The sequence below is a fragment of the Python bivittatus genome, unplaced genomic scaffold, assembly GCF_059951505.1.
Source record: "Python bivittatus isolate LINGU-HERP-01145 unplaced genomic scaffold, Pbiv_v1 ctg000310_np1212, whole genome shotgun sequence".
NCBI classification, from domain to species: Eukaryota; Metazoa; Chordata; class Lepidosauria; order Squamata; family Pythonidae; genus Python; species Python bivittatus.
The window spans coordinates 6174778-6195346 of NW_028277054.1; the positions used below are offsets into that span (position 1 = coordinate 6174778).

General features: G+C 44.6%; 1 protein-coding gene across 2 annotated transcripts; it reads right to left on the bottom strand.

Annotated features, from left to right (window-relative positions):
- Window positions 1-570: 570 nt before the first annotated feature.
- On the bottom strand, window positions 571-11433 carry HAS1 (hyaluronan synthase 1). 2 transcript variants are annotated; one of them, XM_007441031.3, is made up of 5 exons: window positions 11364-11433; window positions 5679-6376; window positions 3936-4161; window positions 3678-3810; window positions 571-2275 (listed from the first exon to the last, which is right to left on the bottom strand). In XM_007441031.3, exons 2-5 carry the CDS (start codon window positions 6372-6374, stop codon window positions 1600-1602), a joined length of 1731 nt encoding a protein of 576 aa, XP_007441093.1. In that variant the 5' UTR covers window positions 6375-6376; window positions 11364-11433; the 3' UTR covers window positions 571-1599. The 2 variants fall into 2 exon arrangements, with proteins under 2 accessions (XP_007441093.1, XP_087996088.1); XM_088139962.1 differs by lacking the exon at window positions 11364-11433 and adding an exon at window positions 11169-11341.
- Window positions 11434-20569: the final 9136 nt, after the last annotated feature.

A 20569-nucleotide genomic window follows, 5' to 3' on the forward strand; every position in this document is an offset into this window, starting at 1 on the left:
ACCAACCATGGTATCTTCACCACCTGGTAGATAGAATCTCAGAGAGGGACTCACTAAACGTAGTCTTTTCCACGAGATAGTGTCCAGATGATCTTGCTGGAGCTTACTTTTCAATCTCAGACAATGTGGTGATAAGTTATCCCCCAGTGTTATATTTACATCCAGCTGCTAACAGAAGTCGCTTAGACCTTCAGGGCATGGTTCCATTAATACGTTGACAAGACAGAGAAGTACTAACATCTGTCAACCTAATAACAATTATCAAATAGCACTTGCTTATTTTGTTGGGTTGTTGTAGGATAACAAGGGTCATCTGCAGGGTACGGTTAAAAAGGTCATGATGGCAGCTGCAACAATGCAACTGAAGCTCCACCATTTTTATTTTTTACTTTTTTCACCATGTCCTGTGGACATCCCTGCTGTACGTCCTGTGTTTTATTGTGTAACAGATGCATTCAATCAGGTGCTGGTTTATAACAAAATTTGCCTGGCCTAGGGAGGAAAAAAAGGATGAAACACCAGGAAAGAGATTTTATAAAATAAATAATGTTTTATTTTACATTGCTTATAAAACGTCTTTTAAAATCATCATTCAACTTTTTTTCTTTTTAAAAAAATTAAAAAAGAACTCCTTTTTATTATTAAAATACGGCAAATAAATAACTTCAGATCCTCCTTTTTCCTGCAAGAAAGGTGTTCCTCAAATTCCACTGAGACAATATTGTGCCAAAAAAATTAGAGATGGTTGGTGCAAATCTGACCCACCACTCGGCTTTCTTTCCAGGAGAAAAAGAACAAGGAAGGCAGAATTTTCCAGCTTCCGTCACGCAATTGTAAACGTCTGTGTTTCTTTTGTAATCAAGTCTTCACAAGGTATATATCATAAGACATTTTTTTTTTCTTTTTGCAAAAAAAAAAAAGCCACAAAAAACTTTTTTAAAATTATGTAGCATCCAGAGATGCAAAAATCTGATCTTAACTTCTGGCAAAGCAAGGGTTTCCCTCACCACTCCACTTTTTTTTCTCAGCAAGATCCTACCTCCTGCAGCCTTCAAGAGAACTGCAACGGCAAGCAATGGATACAACATTCCCATTTTTTCATTCAGTGGTTGTGGCACCAGCATTTCAGTGCAATTCAGTAAGTCCCTGTGCAGCCCACTCCCTTATGTGGTGGCATCACCCAATGGCTGCAATCCAAAGAGTACCTGGGCACTGAAGTACTCTTGGAATGAGAAAACTCAGCAGTAATAAATAGGTTTCAGATCAGAAACATTCCTCAGGACAGGAAGAGAGAAGACAAGTAACCCCTCATGTTTTGTTGGATAAAATAAATATCCTCCCTGAGACTCAAACTCACACACCCTCACAGCTCCTGTACCATCATTTGGCTCCACCCTGGATTCAAGAAGAGAACCGAGGAGTTTAAACTTCAACTTGAATGACAGATACCATGGGTTTAAAAGATGAAAGAGTTGGACTTCCTCCTCGAATGATAAACTCCTAACTCTGGACCCCGGACATGCTCCAGTTAAGCTGCTCTGTACTGCTACAGCTTGGATGAGAACCCAGGAGTCTGGAGATCTTCACCCTCTTTCCTGCTCACACCTCAAGGCTGTAGAAGTCCATTCGTTTCCGGCAGCACCTCCGAATCCATACCCAATAAAGCATGACCATGAACGTCCAATAGCCCAAGTAGATGGCCAAGCCAGAAAGCAAGTACCAAATCTCAGCTTGTTTGGCCTCTGTTGTCCAATCAGCCAGAGCCTCTTGGTAGATAGTATAGGTCAGGCCTCCCAGTAGAAGCAGACCCCAGATGGAAACGGGTAGCAGAGGCATGTAGTTGCCCACCATTTTCTTCCGGCCTGAGGTGCCCCAGCTGCTCTTGTTCATGGTCAAGATGGCAAAGTACTTGGCTGGGAGTAGGCCTCCCATGTAGAGGACAGCATAGAGTGACATGAAGAGCATGACTGGGTTACTTCTCAGCCAGCAAGCATAAAGGGCTTTCACACAGGCCACCAGCTGGACGCAGAGCAACACCCACAGCACATCCCACAGATTCCCCCCATAGAAGAGCCGCAGGACAGTGGCTGTGACAAAGAAAGGGAAGATGCCAGAAACCACTGACTCGTAAGTCATCCAGAGGTGATGACGGTGCCACCAGAGGGCATTGTAGAGCCATTCCCGGAAATACGACTTTGTCCAACGGGTTTGCTGAGCCAGCCAACGTAGGAATAAGGATGGGGTCTCTGAGTAGCAGCGGGAACGGGCTGTGTATCTGGTACAAGGAAAAGAAAGAGGAGAACATTAACACGAAAGGAACAAGACACAATTTGACTCCAGTCTTGAGTCCTCCCTGCACTGTTCCTTTTCTGATCATTGGCTATACTAGCTGAAACCTTGGTCCAAAATATCTGCAGTGGGAACTGGAGGATAAAATGGTGAAGTTTGCCACAAGAAACCTGCAAGGGACACTATAGCCCTGGAGAAATCCATCCCATTTCTGCAGTTCCCTACCTGCAAAGTGGGGAATCAAGAGAAGTGAATATGTGTAGCTCAGGCTTGAACTGTGGAGTCCTTGGGGTTCTCTGAGCTTGGTTCTTTTCTTGCAAACGTTTCATTACCCGGCACCAGCAATCATCACCCAGATAAGCAAAGGTTACCACCAGGCACACAATCAAGCAGCAAACATATGCTAATCAAAAACTACCAGAGGAGCAAAACAGAACCCCCACCCCCACCAGCACTGGCAAGGCAGGCCACAACACATAAATAGAGAGCAAACCCCATCCCATTTTAGCATTGAAGATGTTACCTAGCTGGGTAATGAAACGTTTGCAAGAAAAGAACCAAGCTCAGAGAACCCCAAGGACTCCACAAAGTGGGGAATGCCTGTGTCCTGCCTCATGAGGTCATTGTTGCGAGGAAATGAGAGAAAGGCCACACAAGCGTTTTTCTGTCTGAGTTTGTTTGCAACACACTAAACTAGGTGGAAAGGGGTTGGAAAATCTGTGGTTCAAGATGTTGTGGAAATGCAGCCCTTCTCTTTGCAAACTATAAATCCCTTTTCATATTAAGTTCATAATATAGTTTCTTTATTTGAACAAAGCCTCTTATTTAAAAGCAGAACTTAGGTTCATTAACCCAAATTTATCATGTCGTATGAACCTAGCAAAAGAGTCTGGGAATACTGAAAGGTGTTGCGTGGTGTTAAGTGCACAGCAAAAGCTTAATAGTTCAAGCTCAAACCAATTTGATTTCATAACGTAACACTTTAATAGGAATAATGTTTTGGCAAAGATTTGCTATGTCAGCTCACTAGCCAAACACCAGAAAAGGTAAAAAGGGCTTGAATTTATTTGTAGTTGGGTAGCACAGCACCTGCAAGTTCTGCCACCAGTGTCAGTTAAGGCGGCAAAACTTCAAAAAATGTCAGAGATTTCTTCATTTTCTTTAACCGCTCCCAAAGGGCCACCTCTGTGTTTTCACAACAACCCTATAAGTCAAGAAGTCATTGAAGCTTAACCTTGAAGGCATCACAAATGAAGTTCAGTTTTGAAATGGGATGTCCTACCTACAGAAATTTAGCATCCTAAAAGTACTACCTCAACAGACTTCTTACATTGGCTACTTTTCATTCCATACTGCTCCTATTCCATCAGATATCCAGATTTCCTTACTTGGTGGCATAGCCGATGCTCAGCATCCTGTTGGTGAGGTGCCTATCATCCCCAAAAGTGCAGTGTGTTCCAAGGAACTTCTGATTGTACCAGGACTCCAGAAACTGCTGTAGGAGGTCATTCCGATACAGACCTGATGAGGCCAATAACAAGGACGGGTGAGATAAAAAATACAGTGAAGCAGGGAAATACATTCATCTGTCCAATATCACTTCCTCAGAGAAAGGACTTGGACATTGTTCGTGATGGAAGCCTTACCTAAGGGACCACTGATACAGGAGACACAGTTGAAATAGGACTGGCAGGCACGCTCAATGTTGAAAGCCATCCAGTAGCGCAGGCTGCTCATGAAGCTGATGTAGGAATCGGAGAGGTTGAGGATCCTCACATCTCCACCAACAGCCCCGTAGCGTTCGTTTGACTCCAGCACCTTCACCAGTTCTACTGTTGCTTCTGGCTCCAACTTGGTGTCTGAGTCACATACCTGGGAGAAGCCAAGAGTTTAGGCTAAAGATACCCCTTCATCAAGGAGATCTGAGTGACTCGAGTCTGGATCCCAAGTTCAGAAAAACTTCACAGGTCACCTCTTCTTTCCAAGAACTGGCTCAGATTGCACAGTCCTTGCAGGAGAGTTCACCTGATGACTTGCCACAGATTTTGCAACTTCTCTTTCTTCCCCAAAACGATGGTGCTTCTTTGTGGACTTCATTAATATATTTTATATCTGATTGTCATGAAGTGTGGTGTACATACATGTGCAAGCCAGCCCAAAGGCCACAGCAGAACCAGAGATATACATAAACTGTAACGGTCTGTGAGAATAACCTTGGGAGTCAGGAGGAAGAGCCACAGCCTAAACAATGGTAGTTCTCTGGAAAGGAAAGGCTGGTTTCTCCAGGAAATCAAAACCATTAGTTACCAAATCTTGCACATCTGAAAGCACTTCCCTAATCCCCTGCCTTTACTTTCCATAGAACTAGGGAGGTTCCCTTCTGAGATGCTTTCTCCACCCCATCCCTCTACCCCCATCCCACCCCAAAGATATCAGATTTTTGTCTAAGCTGAAGCTCTTCCTTCTGTCTCCTAAGCTTATCATCACAATCTCGCTATATAGAGATACATGCCATATGCAGCAGTTGTGATGCAATGTAAGTGCACACTCTAGTAAACAACCAGGTGCAACCTCTCTCAGCTTGTAACAGTCACTGATAGGCTTAAAAACATCACAGTTTACTTCCTCAGTTGCCCCATCTGTAGAATGGGAAAGATAACTAACCTTGGAACTGATACATACACAAATGAGAGGGAATGCATTATTTGTTTACTAGAAAACCAAGATTACAGGGTTAAAGATAAAGGAGCTTAAGAGATAAAAGGAAGGACACCCTATGGGAGGTAATTTATGTAGCTCAATTTTATTTATTTTTTTTTAGATCAGTCAAGGTCAGTGAGGTTCAAGCACCTACAGTTTGCTTAGCATTTTAGCTTGGACATGGTAGGAAATTCATGTCTGCTAGAACTTATACAACTACCACTCTCAGCAGCTGAAATGAGATGACAGAAGTCGTAGTCCAATGAGAGCAAAGAAGCCATAATTGAAGATAAGCAAGTTTCAAGACAGATAAACAACTGGGTGCTTAACTGCTTGGGTGAAGAATAAGGTCTAGAGCCAATTTCCCCAACCAAGTACCTTCCAGATGTGTCAGACTACAAATCCCAGCACCCCCAGACATGATCAGGATGTCAGGGTAAATTTGCCAATACATCTGGAAGAGACTAGTTATGGAATGCTGGGATAAGATGTTGGCCTAGAGTTCAAATCTCCACTTAGCTCTGAAGGTCACTGTGTGTTTTTGGACCAGTCACTACCTGTCAACCTTCCAGAATTATCCTAAGGATAAAAATGAAGGGGAATATACTGTATTATACACCAAGTTCCTCCAATGGAAGGTGAGATAAGTAACACAATAGTATAAAACAACAAGAAAAGAAGTCTGGTACCTGAACATAGTCCACTGAATTCCCAAGGGCCTTGAAAGCTGTGTACATGACTTCCCTCTTTCCACCCCACTTCTGCATGATGCAGACACATCTCTTGGTGCGGATCAGCTCTTCCACCACCAGTTGCCCAGGGTCCTCCATATCAATCTCGGTGTAGGCAGAGGGTTCGTCTCCAGTCTGGTAACTACTGTCCCCTTTATCCACATCCAACTGAGGTTGTTGATGGTAGTTGTTCTCCCAAATAAAAGTGCCCACATCTTCTCCAGCAAAGACTTCTTGGAACATATCCATCATGTATCGGTCCTCAGTGCTGTTGCCATCTATTACCATGATGATCCGGAGTTTCTCTGGGGGATACAGGGTTGCCTTGACAGATTGAAGGCATTCGCGGAGGTAGGCTGGGTCCTCCTGATAAGCGGAGATGGTGAGGGCCACTGTCTTGGTATAGCTGCAGGTCAGTGAGTCCCTCCGCATCCTCTTGTGCTCCAGGAAAGCAAAGAAGCTTTGGATGATGAGGTGGGATGTGAGGAAGGCTCCGTAGAGACCAAAGGCCATGATGTGGTATTGGTCAGCAACGAGCTGGATGCCTGTAATGTAGGCCCATGCCAGAATTGACAATATGAGCAAGGCAAAGCCAATGGTGAAGATCCGACGTCCAGTCGAGACAAAAAATTTGGTGGCTTTGGAAACATCCATCCCTAGAAGAAAGAACCAGGGAAGTGAGTCATCTCAGTTTTTATGATGAATATAATTTAGTATTTATCGGTAGGAACAGACATTTGGTGCCATCTCACAAGAACTGACATCAAAGATGCAGAAGATGATCCTCTACCTAGATATAAGTAAACTACTTCCATAGCAATATAGTGACATTTTGCTATGCCGTGGTTGAATTTAACCATGGATTGTTGAACAAGACAGAATGACTTGGTTCACCCCGAACACTAAATCATAAACCATGTCTCACAAACTCCCATGGCTGATTTCACAAATCATGCAAAAATATAATTTACTTGGTTCATATTACTGTTGTGTGTAAACTCCCGTTAATAAATCATGATTTATGGTTTTAGCATGATGTATACACAAGGCCACCCCAGCCTCTTTTAACCATGGACTCTGACTTAGCATAGTGTATAAAGCTCATCGCTACTGATGGCCACTTAAAACACTGAAGCATTAAGTCAACTGAAGCTCAACCATCTAACTATTAAATGACTTGCAACCATTCTTCCAGTTGATCCATAGGGAAAGGATGCCATGGGGGTTTTTCCATTAGGAAAAAGGGTTGAGATGCTTGTCTCCCAGCCTGTGTGGGTACCACCCCTCCAGACTGCTCCCCACCTCGCTACACTAATTTCCTGGCACCATCTCAGAACAAAGCTATTAAAAATATATATTTATAGGGCCAAGAAAGGGGTGTTTCTCCAAATCATAGCCATTGGCAGCAATAGGTCATTGAATAAATAAATGACCAAGTGCTTGAGATGGCATGTATCATTACCCCTTTCACATGCATGCATGCGTTCTTTCCTACTTAACCCTTCCTGATACAGAATATCAAAAACTCCCTTTTCCTATGTTCACCATTAAGGGCACAATCATGGGTAGACTTCAACTCCCAGAATTTTATAGGGCAGGGCTGACCCTGCCGCTAGAATAAAACTGCTCCCTTAGGCAGCACGTGCGTTAGCATCAAAGATGAAAAGGCAAACCAAACATGGTTAAATAGTTTATCATTGTTTATGTTTGTTGCCAGAGATGATTGAGGGGTTTTCTGCCTCCGTTGGGAAAAAAATACCTTGGTTAGCCTTGGGTACTGTAGAGAATGACTTTGGAAACAAGTAACAAAATGGGGTAAGCTGGCCCTGAACAGGGCAGTTATTCCATGCTAGGTATGGAAACAGGTCATCTTGGAAGAGTGCCCGCCTTTCAGGTATGGTAGGAAATCCCAAAATGATCTTAGTCAATACGGCCAATCAAAGGATTAAGGCATCTCCTTAGGTTCTTAACTTAACTGGTGGGATTTACTTCTGAGCAGATCAGTGTAGGAGTCCACCACCAGATCAAAACTCTGGGATCCTGGAACAGCTTATGAGGTTCTTAACGGCAGACAGGTCCACATTCTAACCTAAGTCCCATCTACGATCCCAACTTCTACTGCTAAACCACCACTTACAAAATCATTAGGGGTTGGTGGTAAGTACACATGACCAGCTGAGAACCAATGCCGGTGTCTGAATAGTCATGTGAACAAACATACTAGGAAGAGATGAAAGAGCTGACTATGTGTTGTTATGGGAGAACTCCATAGCAACATGTTTTGGGCAGCATTGCTGCTAAATTGGGCAAGACTGCAATCTCTGAGCCAGGAGTAATATCAATCTCCACTGAACTCAGCTCTAAACCTGGGAGGTAGCCTTGCGCAAGCCATTGTCTCTCGGCCTCTCACTTGCAAGATAAGAGATCATCTATCACAGTGTTTCTCAACCTTGGCAGCTTGAAGATGTGTGGACTTCGACTCCCAGAATTCCCCAGCCAGCCATGCTGGCTGGGGAATTCTGGGAGTCGAAGTCCACACATCTTCAAGCTGCCAAGGTTGAAAAACACTGATCTATCATGTTTTCCAGGATTGTCGACTTCTTAGATAGGTGAGCTTGTAGCCATGTTTGGCAGACAGGTTACGGGGCAGCCTTTTCACCTCTCTAAAATGCTATAGTTATGTTGCACGGTACTGTAATGTTTTAATAAGGGCCAGTTTGGTGTAGCGGTTAAAGGCATCCGGCTAGAAACCAGGAGATGGTGAGTTCTAGTTCCACCTTAGGCACAAAGCCAGCTGGGTGACTTTGGGCCAGTCTTTCTCTCCCAACCTAGGAAGAAGGCAGTAGCAAGTCAATTCTGAAAAATGTTGGCAAGAAAAATACAGGCACTTGTTCCTGTAGTTTCCAGGAATCAAAATCAACTTGAGGCCCATGTGCACACACACAGCTTTAATACAACACAGAATCTTTTTTTCTTCCTAGTGTTTTCCCGCAGGTGCCGGGTCTGTTTTTTTTCAGATCAACCGAATGTTGATCCGTTGGTTGCAACAGGAATTAACTGACCGGCTTGTTGCCCGAGCCTGACGTCGGGGACTGAGAGGGACTGGCCCAGAGTCACCCAAATAGGACACAGAAATAATACAATTATTATTTTTATTGAATTCTTGTGTTGCATGAAGTTAATACAACACAGAAATCCCCCCTCCCCAATAATTATGTCTAGCTTCCATGACTACGTCACTGGTAAATCTTCCAGCTCAAAGAAGTTACATGCAGATCACCAGTATACCAAGCAGATAGAGTTGGATTACACCAGTGTTTCTCAACCTTGGCAACTTTAAGACAGGTAGGCTTCAACTCTCATGCTGGCTGGGGAATTCTGGGAGTTGAAGTCCACCCATCTTAAAGTTGCCAAGGTTGAGAAACACTGGATTACATGCTCAGTCTCCTAAGTAACATAAGCCATCTTCTAGAGTCTACATCCTTTTAGAGTCTAAACTGACAGAACATTGCTATAGCAGGAATGGGGCAAGAAGGATAGCAAAGGTGTGACTCCTGAGATACTGCTGAACTACAGCTTCCACCTGCCCCAGCCAGCAGAGCTAAGGAGAAGACAAGCTAGGTGTTTTAGTTTAGAAAGGCAAAAAAAAAATAATTATTAAACTTGCATACCACCTGACTCTCATTGATTCTAGGTGGCTCACCACAATCAAAGCAATTACAATAAAATCCATAAAAGATAAAGATAAAAGATGGCAAGCATGGTGAATCCAGGGGTCTCACTCTTCCTTGCCAAAGGCCTGGACGAAGAGCTATTAAAATTAAATAAAATCAGTTTTCCCTTCTGAGGTCTTTGACAATGGGCTCCGATGAATGGCTTTGGAGAGCTGATCTTCAAGCTTCATTCTCAGTCCACTGGTCCCAACGTTGGCCAAAAAGGAACATCCAAACCAAATCAAACCAAAGATGACTTTAACATCCACAATATGTGGAAACAGTACTGGCTAGAGAATTTGACCCCCACAATGTCGAAGCTTGCTCTGCATCTCAGAGAAACCACCTGGATTTGACCAGCCCCGTGCGATATGGTCAACATTGAACAGAATTCTCATGGGCCATGGTACATGTGCAGATGCCTTTTATAAGTGGGGCAAAATAACATCACTGAATTGTAATTGTGGGGCTGAAAGACAAACTATCCAACATATAGTGACATCCTTTTAGAGTCTAAATTGACAGAACAGTGCTATAGCAGGAATGGGGCAAGAAGGATAGCAAGGCTGTGACTCCTGAGATACTGAGTGCGAAAACAGAGCCTATAATGGAGATTTTGCTGATTTCCTGGCTGTGACAAATGGAGTTAAAAATTTATATTTGTAATCTAGAGATACGTCTGTAATTTTATATTTTATATCTTGTATTTTATCTCTTGTGCTTTTATTCTACCGAATTGCGGTGGGAATGTGCCATACGATAAACAAATATGTGGCGATCTATAACATTCACAGATCGGGACCCTGATGGACCGTGCAAAGCAGCCTTATACCAAGCTAGATCCTTTGCCCATCTATCTCAATCTTTGTCAACACTGATCCGAAGTAGCAACTGCTTCTAATTTCGGTAGAAGGGTCTGCACCGGAGCGTGGCTCCTTAATCTTCACGCCGCTTGTTTCAGTCATAAAGACAGCTTGCTCAGAGAAAAACGTAACCCTCTACCTTTCTAACCATCCCCTTTGCAGCCCCGGCCGAGAGTTTTGTTTCTTCTCCCCAGGCTGGTGAGAGTAACTTGCAAGAGTAACTTTTTGACTCAGGGTGCATTTTTTAAGCAGCGTTCATAACTTTCACCTGCCTCCCCCCCCCCCCTTTTCTGGGTCTGGTAGAAAGCCTTGCATGAACGGACTTACACACCCACCTATTCTTTTCTTGTGGATTAATGAATCCAGACTAACAGTTCCAATACACAATCAGTCATCCCGCTCAGCACACCTTAGAGCAGGAACTTTCACCGCTGATTTAACTATTCTTCCTGTAAGGATGAACAGACGTGTAAAACAAAAAAAAAAAAAAAAAACTCCTTGTAATTAGTCTCTATTGAATATTCTTCCCTAAGCATCACTCATCCTCTGTAAGCAGGCCTGGGGATTTTAGATGCTGACACTCCCTGCTTTCCACCTCAACTTTACTTAATATACATTTTATAAAGAGATGCGATTCAGGTCTCCCCCCCCCCCCCCCTGCCTCCTTTGACAAAGGTCGGTGTCAAATACCGCTTCTAAAACCGCGCTCCAGCTCGCTAATGTGCAAGACCCTGACCAGGCGCTTCAGCTGGGCAAGAGCGCACTCTGCATACGCTCCAGGGCGCAGTCCTCCTCTAGCGCAACGATCCCAGGCTAGCCACTGAAAACAGACATCTGGGCGCGAACTCGGATCACTACCAAGCAGGGCTTACAGATCCGCGCAGCATCCCCCAGCCATTGTTGCAGCGATGCGGCGCTGGAGGAATTTCACCCCGCTACCGAAGCGGCTCGGGGTCTCAGGAAGGCGCGTGAATGCCCGGCCCGCCGCGGTCGCTCCGGCCCCCCGCGCGCCCTCTGCTCGCCAGGCCACGCGGGCTTGGCCGCCCGTCCCCGCGGCCAGTTCTTACCTGCGGCGCCGGGGCGTGCGAGGAGCAGCCCGCGCAGGACCCGAGCTGGCTGGCCGAGAAAGCGGGGCTGTTGCGCGCCTGGCGGGGGAAGCTTTTGAATCAGGAGGGGCGGCCCCTTCCCTGCGTCAGGGCTGGGCTGGGCTGGGCTGGGCTGGGCTGGCGGCATTTGATGTCCTGCCTCATGCCTGGGCTATGTGCTTCATTCCGGTGTATTGGGTGGGGGGCCGCCCCGCCGGGAAACACGCCTCTTGCTTCATGCTGGTGGGCGACTTCCTCTTCTCCCGCGCCGTCCAGCCCGAGCACGTGCCGGGAGGGTTTGTCCTCAGCGAAAGGACGGGCGGAGGCGAGCGGTTGCCGGGCTTTGACCGACGGGCTTGGGGTGAAGAATAAAGCCTCCGTCGAGGGAAGACCGATGCCTGGTCGCTTCGTGGACGCGTCCACGAGATCTGTTAGGCCGGTGGCTGGCCGGCCGTGGTCTTCCAGGTTTGGCTGCCACTGGAATTTCCTGGTGGTCTCCTATCACCAAACCCCTACCAGCTCCAGTCCTCCTTAGCCTATGGAGTTCCACCTAGAAATGTGGTGCGTCTCTCTTTTAAAAGGAAAGAAAATGTTTCAGTTGTCTTTCTTGAACTTTGCACATGATCAGGAAGCACTGGGGTGCATGGGTTAAGATGCTGGCTAGGGCTGGGGTGTTGCAGTTTTATGGAAGCTCAGTCTGTGCTTGTTGGACCGATTCTGGCCTGGTTTGCATAACACACAGTCACCACAATTGGCCAGGTTCACTCGATAAGATAAACCATAAACTGTGGTTTATAAATGTTATCGGTTCAGCCACTAGCCAGCCAAACACAGAGTGGCTTGGTGCATTATCTGAAACCATTACATAGCCCCCGGCCAAGCATGTCTCACAGGGTTGTGTTTGGACAAAATTTGGAAATATGTGCGCCAGGTTGAGATTCCATGGGAAAAGTGGAATATAAATCTAAAAAACTAGGAAGGCAGTGCCCCACAAATACCTGTATGGTGGTCTTTCTCCTTGCAGGGTGTTCCTAGCTATGCTGAATCAGAAGTATGAAACTCAGTTTAATTGTAGCTGAGTGCATCCTGCTGAATGAAACTCTTCATGCCTCCCAGCTGAAAGTAAAACTGTTTTGCATGAGAGCCACAGACAAAAGAGTTGCTAAAATTCCAGCGAAGGGGAAAAGAAAGTCAGACCAGAAGAGGGTAACGATTTGGATGACGCAATCAAGGGCAAATTTTAGAAAAGAGTTGGGGAAATCCAAGCGTAGGATAAGGCTAGCAGATGGGGCGAGGCAGAGGGGGAAGACAGGAAGCAAATTGGAGGGGGATTTGAAATGCCAGGCCAGGCAAGGAAGAGAGAAATTGGATTTCTATTGGTAGAAATCCAATAGCTGGAATAAGGAGGCTTGCATGGATGGGTTGATCCTCAGGAGGAAGCCAATTGTAAAGCAGGAAAGGGGAATTGTGGAAGCCTAGAGCTGGAGGGGCTCTTGAAGCCCAATTTTTGCTCCATAAAGCATTTGGATTAGATGGTTTCCAGCTTCTGCTTTAACACATTGGTGAAAGGGGGGGGGTGTCCCAACCTCTCAGCATCGCTGGTCCCCTTGTTGAATTGCTCTTAGGATGTTCTTCCTAGAGTTCAACCAGAATTTGCCTTCCTGTATCTTTAATGTCCTCTGCTCTGGGAAGATGGAGAACAGGTGTGACCTTCTTCCTGTGCTATAAAGTGGGTCTGGATCTCTGGGATCAGCTTAACTCTCTCTTCCATTTCCCTTGGAAAAAAAAATGGTACTTTCTTAACTGTATTGAAGAAGCATATCCCCTGGAGTTCAGTTAAGCTTCCTGCCAAGGCAGAGGCCAGAAGGCTGTAATTTGAGCATCTTTTATTGGCCTGTTCTATCATTATTAGCATCACCAGATTTCCTTTATTGCTTTTTTATATATAGATTTCTCAAAGGCTGGGGAGGGAAGAACCACCCACGAACACACACATCACTTGAAATGTTTAGATCTAATCTAATTACCTGGGAGTAAGTTTGATATAACTCACTTAAACCTATCTGAGTTCATGCAATGCTCTAAACCAGTGTTGCTCAACCTTGGGAACTTTAAGACCTGTGGACTTCAATTCCCAGAATTCTCCAGCCAGCTGGCTGGGGAATTCTGGGAATTGAAATCCACAGGTCTTAAAGTTGCCAAGGTTGAGCAATACTGCTCTAAACACAAAATGTGTGTTAAAGTGCAAGTGTTGGGTTCAGATATTACAGCTTAACCTGATGACCTGATTCATACAACTGGCTAAGGCTCTGCCTGGATTCCCACCGCAGACCAGATTTTGACCTGCCCAACCCTGTTTTGGCCTGGCCTCATGGGGGGATGGGAACCCAGCCAATTGGACTGATGCTTAAATAGACATGCATAAGATTGATTATGATTAGACTGGACCCTTACCCCAGTTAATCAAGGTTTCTCAAAGTTAATGGAAAAACACGTTTTTGCAAAAACAGAGGAAGACAAGCTCTGTGTGGATTCAGAGAGGCATCTGTGGTTTGCATACTGTACCTGGGCTGCAAAACTCCGAAGGATCACTAGATGGAGACAGAGAGACGCAGAAACACTGGCTGTCTGCTGCCCCCTAACTCTCCTTTGGGATTCTGCATCCAGATCTGGTGGGCTTACTCTGAAGTTTCCTCTTTCCGCTGGGGTTCCTGCATTGCATGCAAAAAGCCCCATGCATATATTCCGGCATCTTCCAGGTTAAGGCTTGACAAATCTCTTTCTGAAACATTGGCGAGCTGTGGCCCGTCAGTGACCACAGTAATGAGAGAGGAAGGCCAGTGATCTCATTCGATATACAGGCTTTTCTTGTGAAATGTTACCTGCCATTATCGGATCTAAAGGCAAGAGACTGTTTTGTCCCACCAGAAGAGATCTAGCTTTGGGGGATTAGTTAGTCAGTTCAGACTCAGACCATTAATTGCGCCTGTTTTCAATTGAGCAATGGGGGTGGGGGGTGGGGTGGATGGCTGGAACCCATTTATTTATTTCTTTATTTTATTTGTCATGCTGCTGATGTGCCAAACAGCCCGGATTCATGCAGGAGCAACGTTCTCTAGACGGTTTAGAAAGTTACTTGGAAACATGAAATGTTGATACATACATATATTTTTAAATGAGGAAACAAGAAACCCCCTGGTAAAATTTGGTGGCATATGTATATGATAAATCCATAAAAAGCCACAGCAAGAGAAAAAACTAAAGCAAAAACTTGTAGGGTGTACAGAAACAGCTCAGGAAGGAAAATATGTGGTCTGTAACATGGACTATCCTAAACTGAAAAGCAGAAATACTTAAAGGAAGGACTTTCTTGATACTTGGGGGGAAAAGAAATACAAAATGTAAAATTCTGCGGTTCTGGTTTCGGCATCAGCTTCTAAAATCCAGATCTAGTCTTACTAGTTTTTCTAAGGAAGTTTTCCTGAATGTTTTCCCCATTATTCTTCTTTGAATACAAAATATGGAATGAATAATGTCACAGAGAAATAGATATGTAGATATCATTGCTCATTAAATATGATATTAGATATCATTAAATATCAGTTGCAGTGCTTGGGGGCAAAATATGTGAAAAACAACTCAATTATCCCTATCTTATCCATCAAGTCGTGGATTAATTTTCTATCTTTATATACATTATACTTAAGTTTTTAAATAGGAAGGAGAATATGGAAAAGACTCTCAGGTATTATTTGCCATTATAAACGTAAGAAGTATTTCCCCACTATGCTAACCCATTATGTTATATTGTTAACCGCACACCACATGATCAGCCATTCAGACTGTAAACCACAATGCCGAGGTAAAGGAAACTGCATAATGATTTAATCATGGATTGGGCAATCTGCTTGGAGATGCTCAAGACCAGTGTTTTTCAAACTTGGCAACTTCAAGATGTGTGGACTTCAACTCCCAGAATCCCCCAGTCAGCACATTCCCCATCCACGCATATTGAAGTTGCCAAGTCTGAAAAGTACAGACTGGGGGGGGGGACCCCAAACAGGTAACCATGCTGGGGGGGCAGAAACAAAGGATAAAACAATGGGTAGTAAGAATATGATGCAAACCACATGACTGATGTACTCGGGTGTGATATCCTGACACAACGCTGAAAGGCTGGGCTGTGTGTTGTGAAGTCCCAATGCACGTTTCTTCATTTCTACCTCATCTTGCTTTTCCTGGAAGCTTGTGAACAAACACACACCATTGGAGAGACTATTTCAATATATTTGTAATCTTCAGGTGAGACACAAAATGCTAAACGTTTCTAGTAAGTCTGTTTCGTTCATTTTGCAATGATGGAAGTAATCTAGAACGGGGATGCCCGATGTGAATAAAACAATCTTTAATTAAAAGATTCCTCACAAGCCTGCCGCCATGTTAGTTTCTTCAGCCAATGCTCCTTCCTACACTTTCAAATACGAGGGCCATGTGTACTTTGAAATGATTTGGAACAATAATGTCTGTAGGAAGGGGGCAATGTCTCCAAGATGGTGGGTGTGGCATGGGGATCAGAGCTTCAGTCCCCATGCCTCACCCACCACCTTTCAGATTTTGATTCCATTGTAGGTACCCATCATTTGGAAGGATTTTTTAAAATTCTGCCTTTTTATTATTTTTATAAATAACTCAAGGCAGTGAACATACCTGATACTCCTTCCTCCTATTTACCCCACCACACCACAACCCTGTGAGGTGGGCTGGGCTGAGAGAGAGGGACTAGCCCAAAGTCACCCAGCTGGCTTTCAGGCCTGAGGCAGGACTCGAACTCACCGCCTCCTGGATTCTAGCCTGGTGCCTTCACCACTAGGCCAAATTGGCTCTTGGACCCTCTATGAGCACAGCTTCTCCTTCCTATGTAAATTTGCTACCATTTTTTCCCCCCAGGCTCCTACATGAATTTGAAAAATGAAGCGGCTGCTTGAAGGAGTTCATCTGAGGGGACTCTTAAAGCAGCCATGCCCTTTTTCAGTCTCACTTAGAAACCTGAAAAAAGAGTTGGGCTGCTTTGATGAACAGCAGAGAGATGCTGTGCTTATATGAAGTCTAAAACCCTTTCAAATTATTTGCCGAGGGTGCCTTATTAAATATCCATTGGTCTAAAGCAGTGTTTCTCAACCTTGGCAGCTTTAAGATCTGTGGACTAAAACTCCCAGAATTCCCCAGCCAGCCATGCTGGCTGGGGAATTCTGGGAGTTGAAGTCCACAGATCTTAAAGTTGCCATGGTTGAGAAACACTGGTCTAAAGAATGGTTTATTATGGATATACCATGTACTGGTACAGTAGATCTAGCAGAAAAGAAAAAGCATAGATTTAATTTCTTGCATTGCACAATTTTTGGTTTCCAATTAAACAGGCAATAAAGATACAGTAGCATTGATTATTACAAGAAAGTTGTTTCACTGCCTTCTACTTTTTTCAAAAACTGCCAAGCAAAATCAGCGGCTATCATTTTGCGACCAGAGATGCGAATATATACCAATTAGATTACAATCTTCCCAGTATCCTCTAGGCAAGCAAGCTTTAAGGGTGAGAATATCATTTGTGAATGATTTTTATAGTCCATTCTTGATGACTAAACCAGTACAAATTTCAAAGAAATTTTAGACCACGACTTGTTCATACTTGAGTCATCACATTCCATTTTTAATTTTGAAAAAGGGTTTCAAGTGAATTGGAAAGGGTGGGGGTGGGGGTGGAGGTTTTCCCTCTCATTTGCTTATGGGGGGGCGTACAATGTGGTTTCCATGTGCTTCCCACCTTAAAATGGTAGAAGCAAGGCTCTCACACTTCAGTAATTATAGTCAGAGGAGGTTCTGGGTCCATGAACATGACTGGGGTGGGGTTGTCCACGGGCCTGGGACTGCAAGTTGCCCACCCTTGGCTCAGAATTCTGAGCAATCCCAACCACATTCATCTTCATAACTCCAACCACCCAAACCTCATGATATCAGGGCAGAGTTCCTCACTCACCCAAAGATACTTCTTCTAGCCTCTTGAGGGATGAGAGATACAGAAGTCTGGAGACCTCAGAACTCGTCTATTTTGGGTGATCTTGGAATTAGCCTCGCAGAGGTATTGTGTGTGATCGCTCAGCAAGCTTTACTAGGTCAGTTACAAACTTAGCCCCATCTACACAGCATCTTAAACCTTGGCTAGTGTTAATTTGGGATAGCTTTTTGTGACTTAGCCTGTTATACGAATCCAGCTGATTTTATTCTTTTATAGGTGGATGTGTTTTGCAAAGCAGAAAGTGGGTTAATTCAGTAACCACAGGAAGCAGGTTGTGGAGTCTTTATGACATGAATCTAACCATTGCCTGTGTCTGTAGAAGCTTCCAACTTTGGTTGAAATGATGAAAGCCGGGCTGCACTGTCACACTGCAGCCTCTGCCCCTTTGGGACATGTGGATGATGTCATGACATATGTACAAAGGGGTGGGGCTCGCATCACAACAGCAGAATGCTGATTTCATCATTCTGCCCCCCCCATCCCCAGGGACACCACTGGGTAGGGACTACAAACGTTCTTGCAGATATGAGCTCAAATATAACTAAAATGTTTGCAAAGTTTATATATAGAGTGTTAGGGTGTGTGTGTGTATTGCTACTAAGATAACAGCCCAGTGTTTGTTGTTATAATTATACCAATTATGTCAAGTGAATTTTATTTTTTCAAAATCTGATCTTGCTGTGGATTTTATCATACTTGTTAATTGGCCAGCGGCTGTAATAAAATATAGTGGTGGTGTTATACACAAAAGCTCCAGCCCAAAAAAGGTGGTTGTGCGGATCGGATAGTCTCTGGTGGAAAGAGATCAGTCCCAGAATGGAGTGGAGGTGGGTGTTTGAGAACAGCAGAAGAAGAAAGTGCTTACACCAAAGGAGAAGGATGGGGCACAGCTTCAGCACTTTTTCCTAAAGTTCATCATGGCCAATGAGCTATGCCACCTCTTTTTCAACCAACTTTGGGCACATCCAGTCAGTGAGTTGAGCGTGTTTTCCTCCAGTCCATGAAATGGAAGAAGAGTTTGCTGGCATATTTCCTTCTGTTTCAACTGCCAACTGCTATTCTCTCTTGCTAGCAAAGCGGTGCTGTTTCCGTGTGGAACGTGTGACAAAAAGTGAGTGGTGGATTTGCTGCTGGTGGGGAAAACCTCCCCCAATTGCTCCTCCAATGTGGGCTTGGGGAGGAGGCACGCTTAGGAGGACATGCGAATGAGCCCTCTTGGCCTCTGGAATAGCTAGTTGATAGAAAGAAAATGTGGTTATTTTGTTCTGCTGTATGAATCCAACCCATTGGCTGAGTTGGGGAGTCAGACTATTGGACCCACCTGAAATTGAGTTAACCCCATAATCCAGTCAAGGGTGCTGTGTGAACACAGCCCAAACCTCTCTCTCCCCTTCCCCGCCATCTTCTGATAAATGAAACCCACTGGCATAACATTACTATTTTGAAGAGTTGTATATGGCTGTTTCAGTGGGGTTGCTCTTGGAATCGTGGAATCATGGAATCATCGGATTAGAAGGGACCTTGGAGGTCTCTATCTGTTGATAGATGCAGGATTTTTTTTTTTTTTTAAATGTGTTTAGAGTCACACACAAACATTCTCTCCAAGGCTTCTTTTCACGGCCTCTCTGCTTAAAAGGAACGGCCGACTCTTGTGTCTCCAAACGTTTCGGTGGTTTGGAAAGGGACCCCAGAGCATCAGTTCAGGAGGGGCAATTACGTTTGCTGCCTCTAGCACCAGCCCTCGCCTGTGCGCCGTCTCAGAAGCCGGCCTTCTCTGCTTTATGTCAGTCCGCCCCGGGTTTCTGACACGTGGAATGTTTCTCTAGATGCTGTTGGGATTAGTCACTTCAGAAGCTGGCTTGCAACTCCAGCCACTTCCCAATCCTGGGCCACATCCCTGCCTGTGGGTCAGCAAAGGGCAAATCCACCCCCACCTCAGGCCAGGCCAGTCTGCAGCTTCCAGTTCAAAGGATATTTCCCTGAAACGGGTGTGCCCCAGTCCCGTTGTTCGAGCGATAGCGAAAGGCCAGGAGTCAGCCATGCCCAGCTTCTGAACTGCCTACGTTTCTAGTGTTATCTCTGCGGATTAAGCGGCTGCCTCAAGGTTTTTTTCCTCTGCCCTTCCAAGATGCTTTTCCATTGGGGGATGACCGCATGCGGTCAGGATGACTTCATTTCGTGTTATCTTCAGTTGAAAACAAGCACCTTCGATGGAGAAGCCCTGGGATAGACCCTTATTATAAATAAAAAATAAATAAGCAAGTCTCCGTCATTCAAGAACTAGGCAAAATTTGCCTGTGACAACCATATGTAGCAAGCCAGACATCCTAATCATAAACATACACACACACACACATACACACACACAGAGTATTTTTAGCAAATCAGTTCTCTCCTATTCCTTCTGCCATTTTAATTGTTGATGTTAGTGGTTCACCATCAGCCTCAGCCTAGACATTGCTTGGCAGAAGCAAGGCCAGCCCTACCATTAGGTAGAATGAAGTTGTTTCCTTTGGCAGCACAAGTTGTGATTTGGGGTTGGGCTTAGGGGCAGCCAAGTTGGAGAGCAAGCCTATTTTATGTCTCTAAATGAGCTTGTGGTTGATTTCAGGAGCAAAGGAAGATGGATCTGTTGCCAGTGTTGAGGAAAGATTCAACTGGTAGCTCTGGAGAGATGAAACGGAAGGTTTGCCATCTTGTTCTTTGCCTTAGGCTGAAAGATATCTTAAGAAAGGCCTGGGTGGAGATCTTCCTTCTCAAAATTTACACTGGTAAAAATTTGAATCTCCAAAAACCCAACTATTACATCCTCTTATCTGGAGACCCTCAATCATTCCCCAACCTGTGGTCCTTCCAGGAGCATTGGGATAGCAATTCCCAGAATTCTCTGCCAACATAGCCAAAGGGCTTGGCGAAATTGTAGTCCAAGGAACTTGGGGAGCCCTAACTTGTGGACAGCTGATCTGCATCCTACTTCTAAACTTATTATATCTGGTTTTCATTTAATGGTGTGCTGTTTAAACCAATCAGTAATTGGGCAAGTCAGTGATAAAAGGCAGAAACCAGACAGCAAGTCTATAAAAGCAGTTCTCCTAGCTCTGGTAGAGGCCTTCTG

What these genes read in the sequence shown, in the direction of transcription:
- HAS1 (XM_007441031.3), bottom strand. Translation starts at nt 6,374, where the DNA reads ATGGATGTTTCCAAAGCCACCAAATTTTTTGTCTCGACTGGACGTCGG. An exon ending in ATTCAGTGGACTATGTTCAG is followed by an intron (nt 4,162 to 5,678) that starts GTACCAGACTTC and finishes GGCTTCTCCCAG; the next exon opens with GTATGTGACTCAGACACCAA. An exon ending in AGCATCGGCTATGCCACCAA is followed by an intron (nt 2,276 to 3,677) that starts GTAAGGAAATCT and finishes TCCTTGTACCAG; the next exon opens with ATACACAGCCCGTTCCCGCT.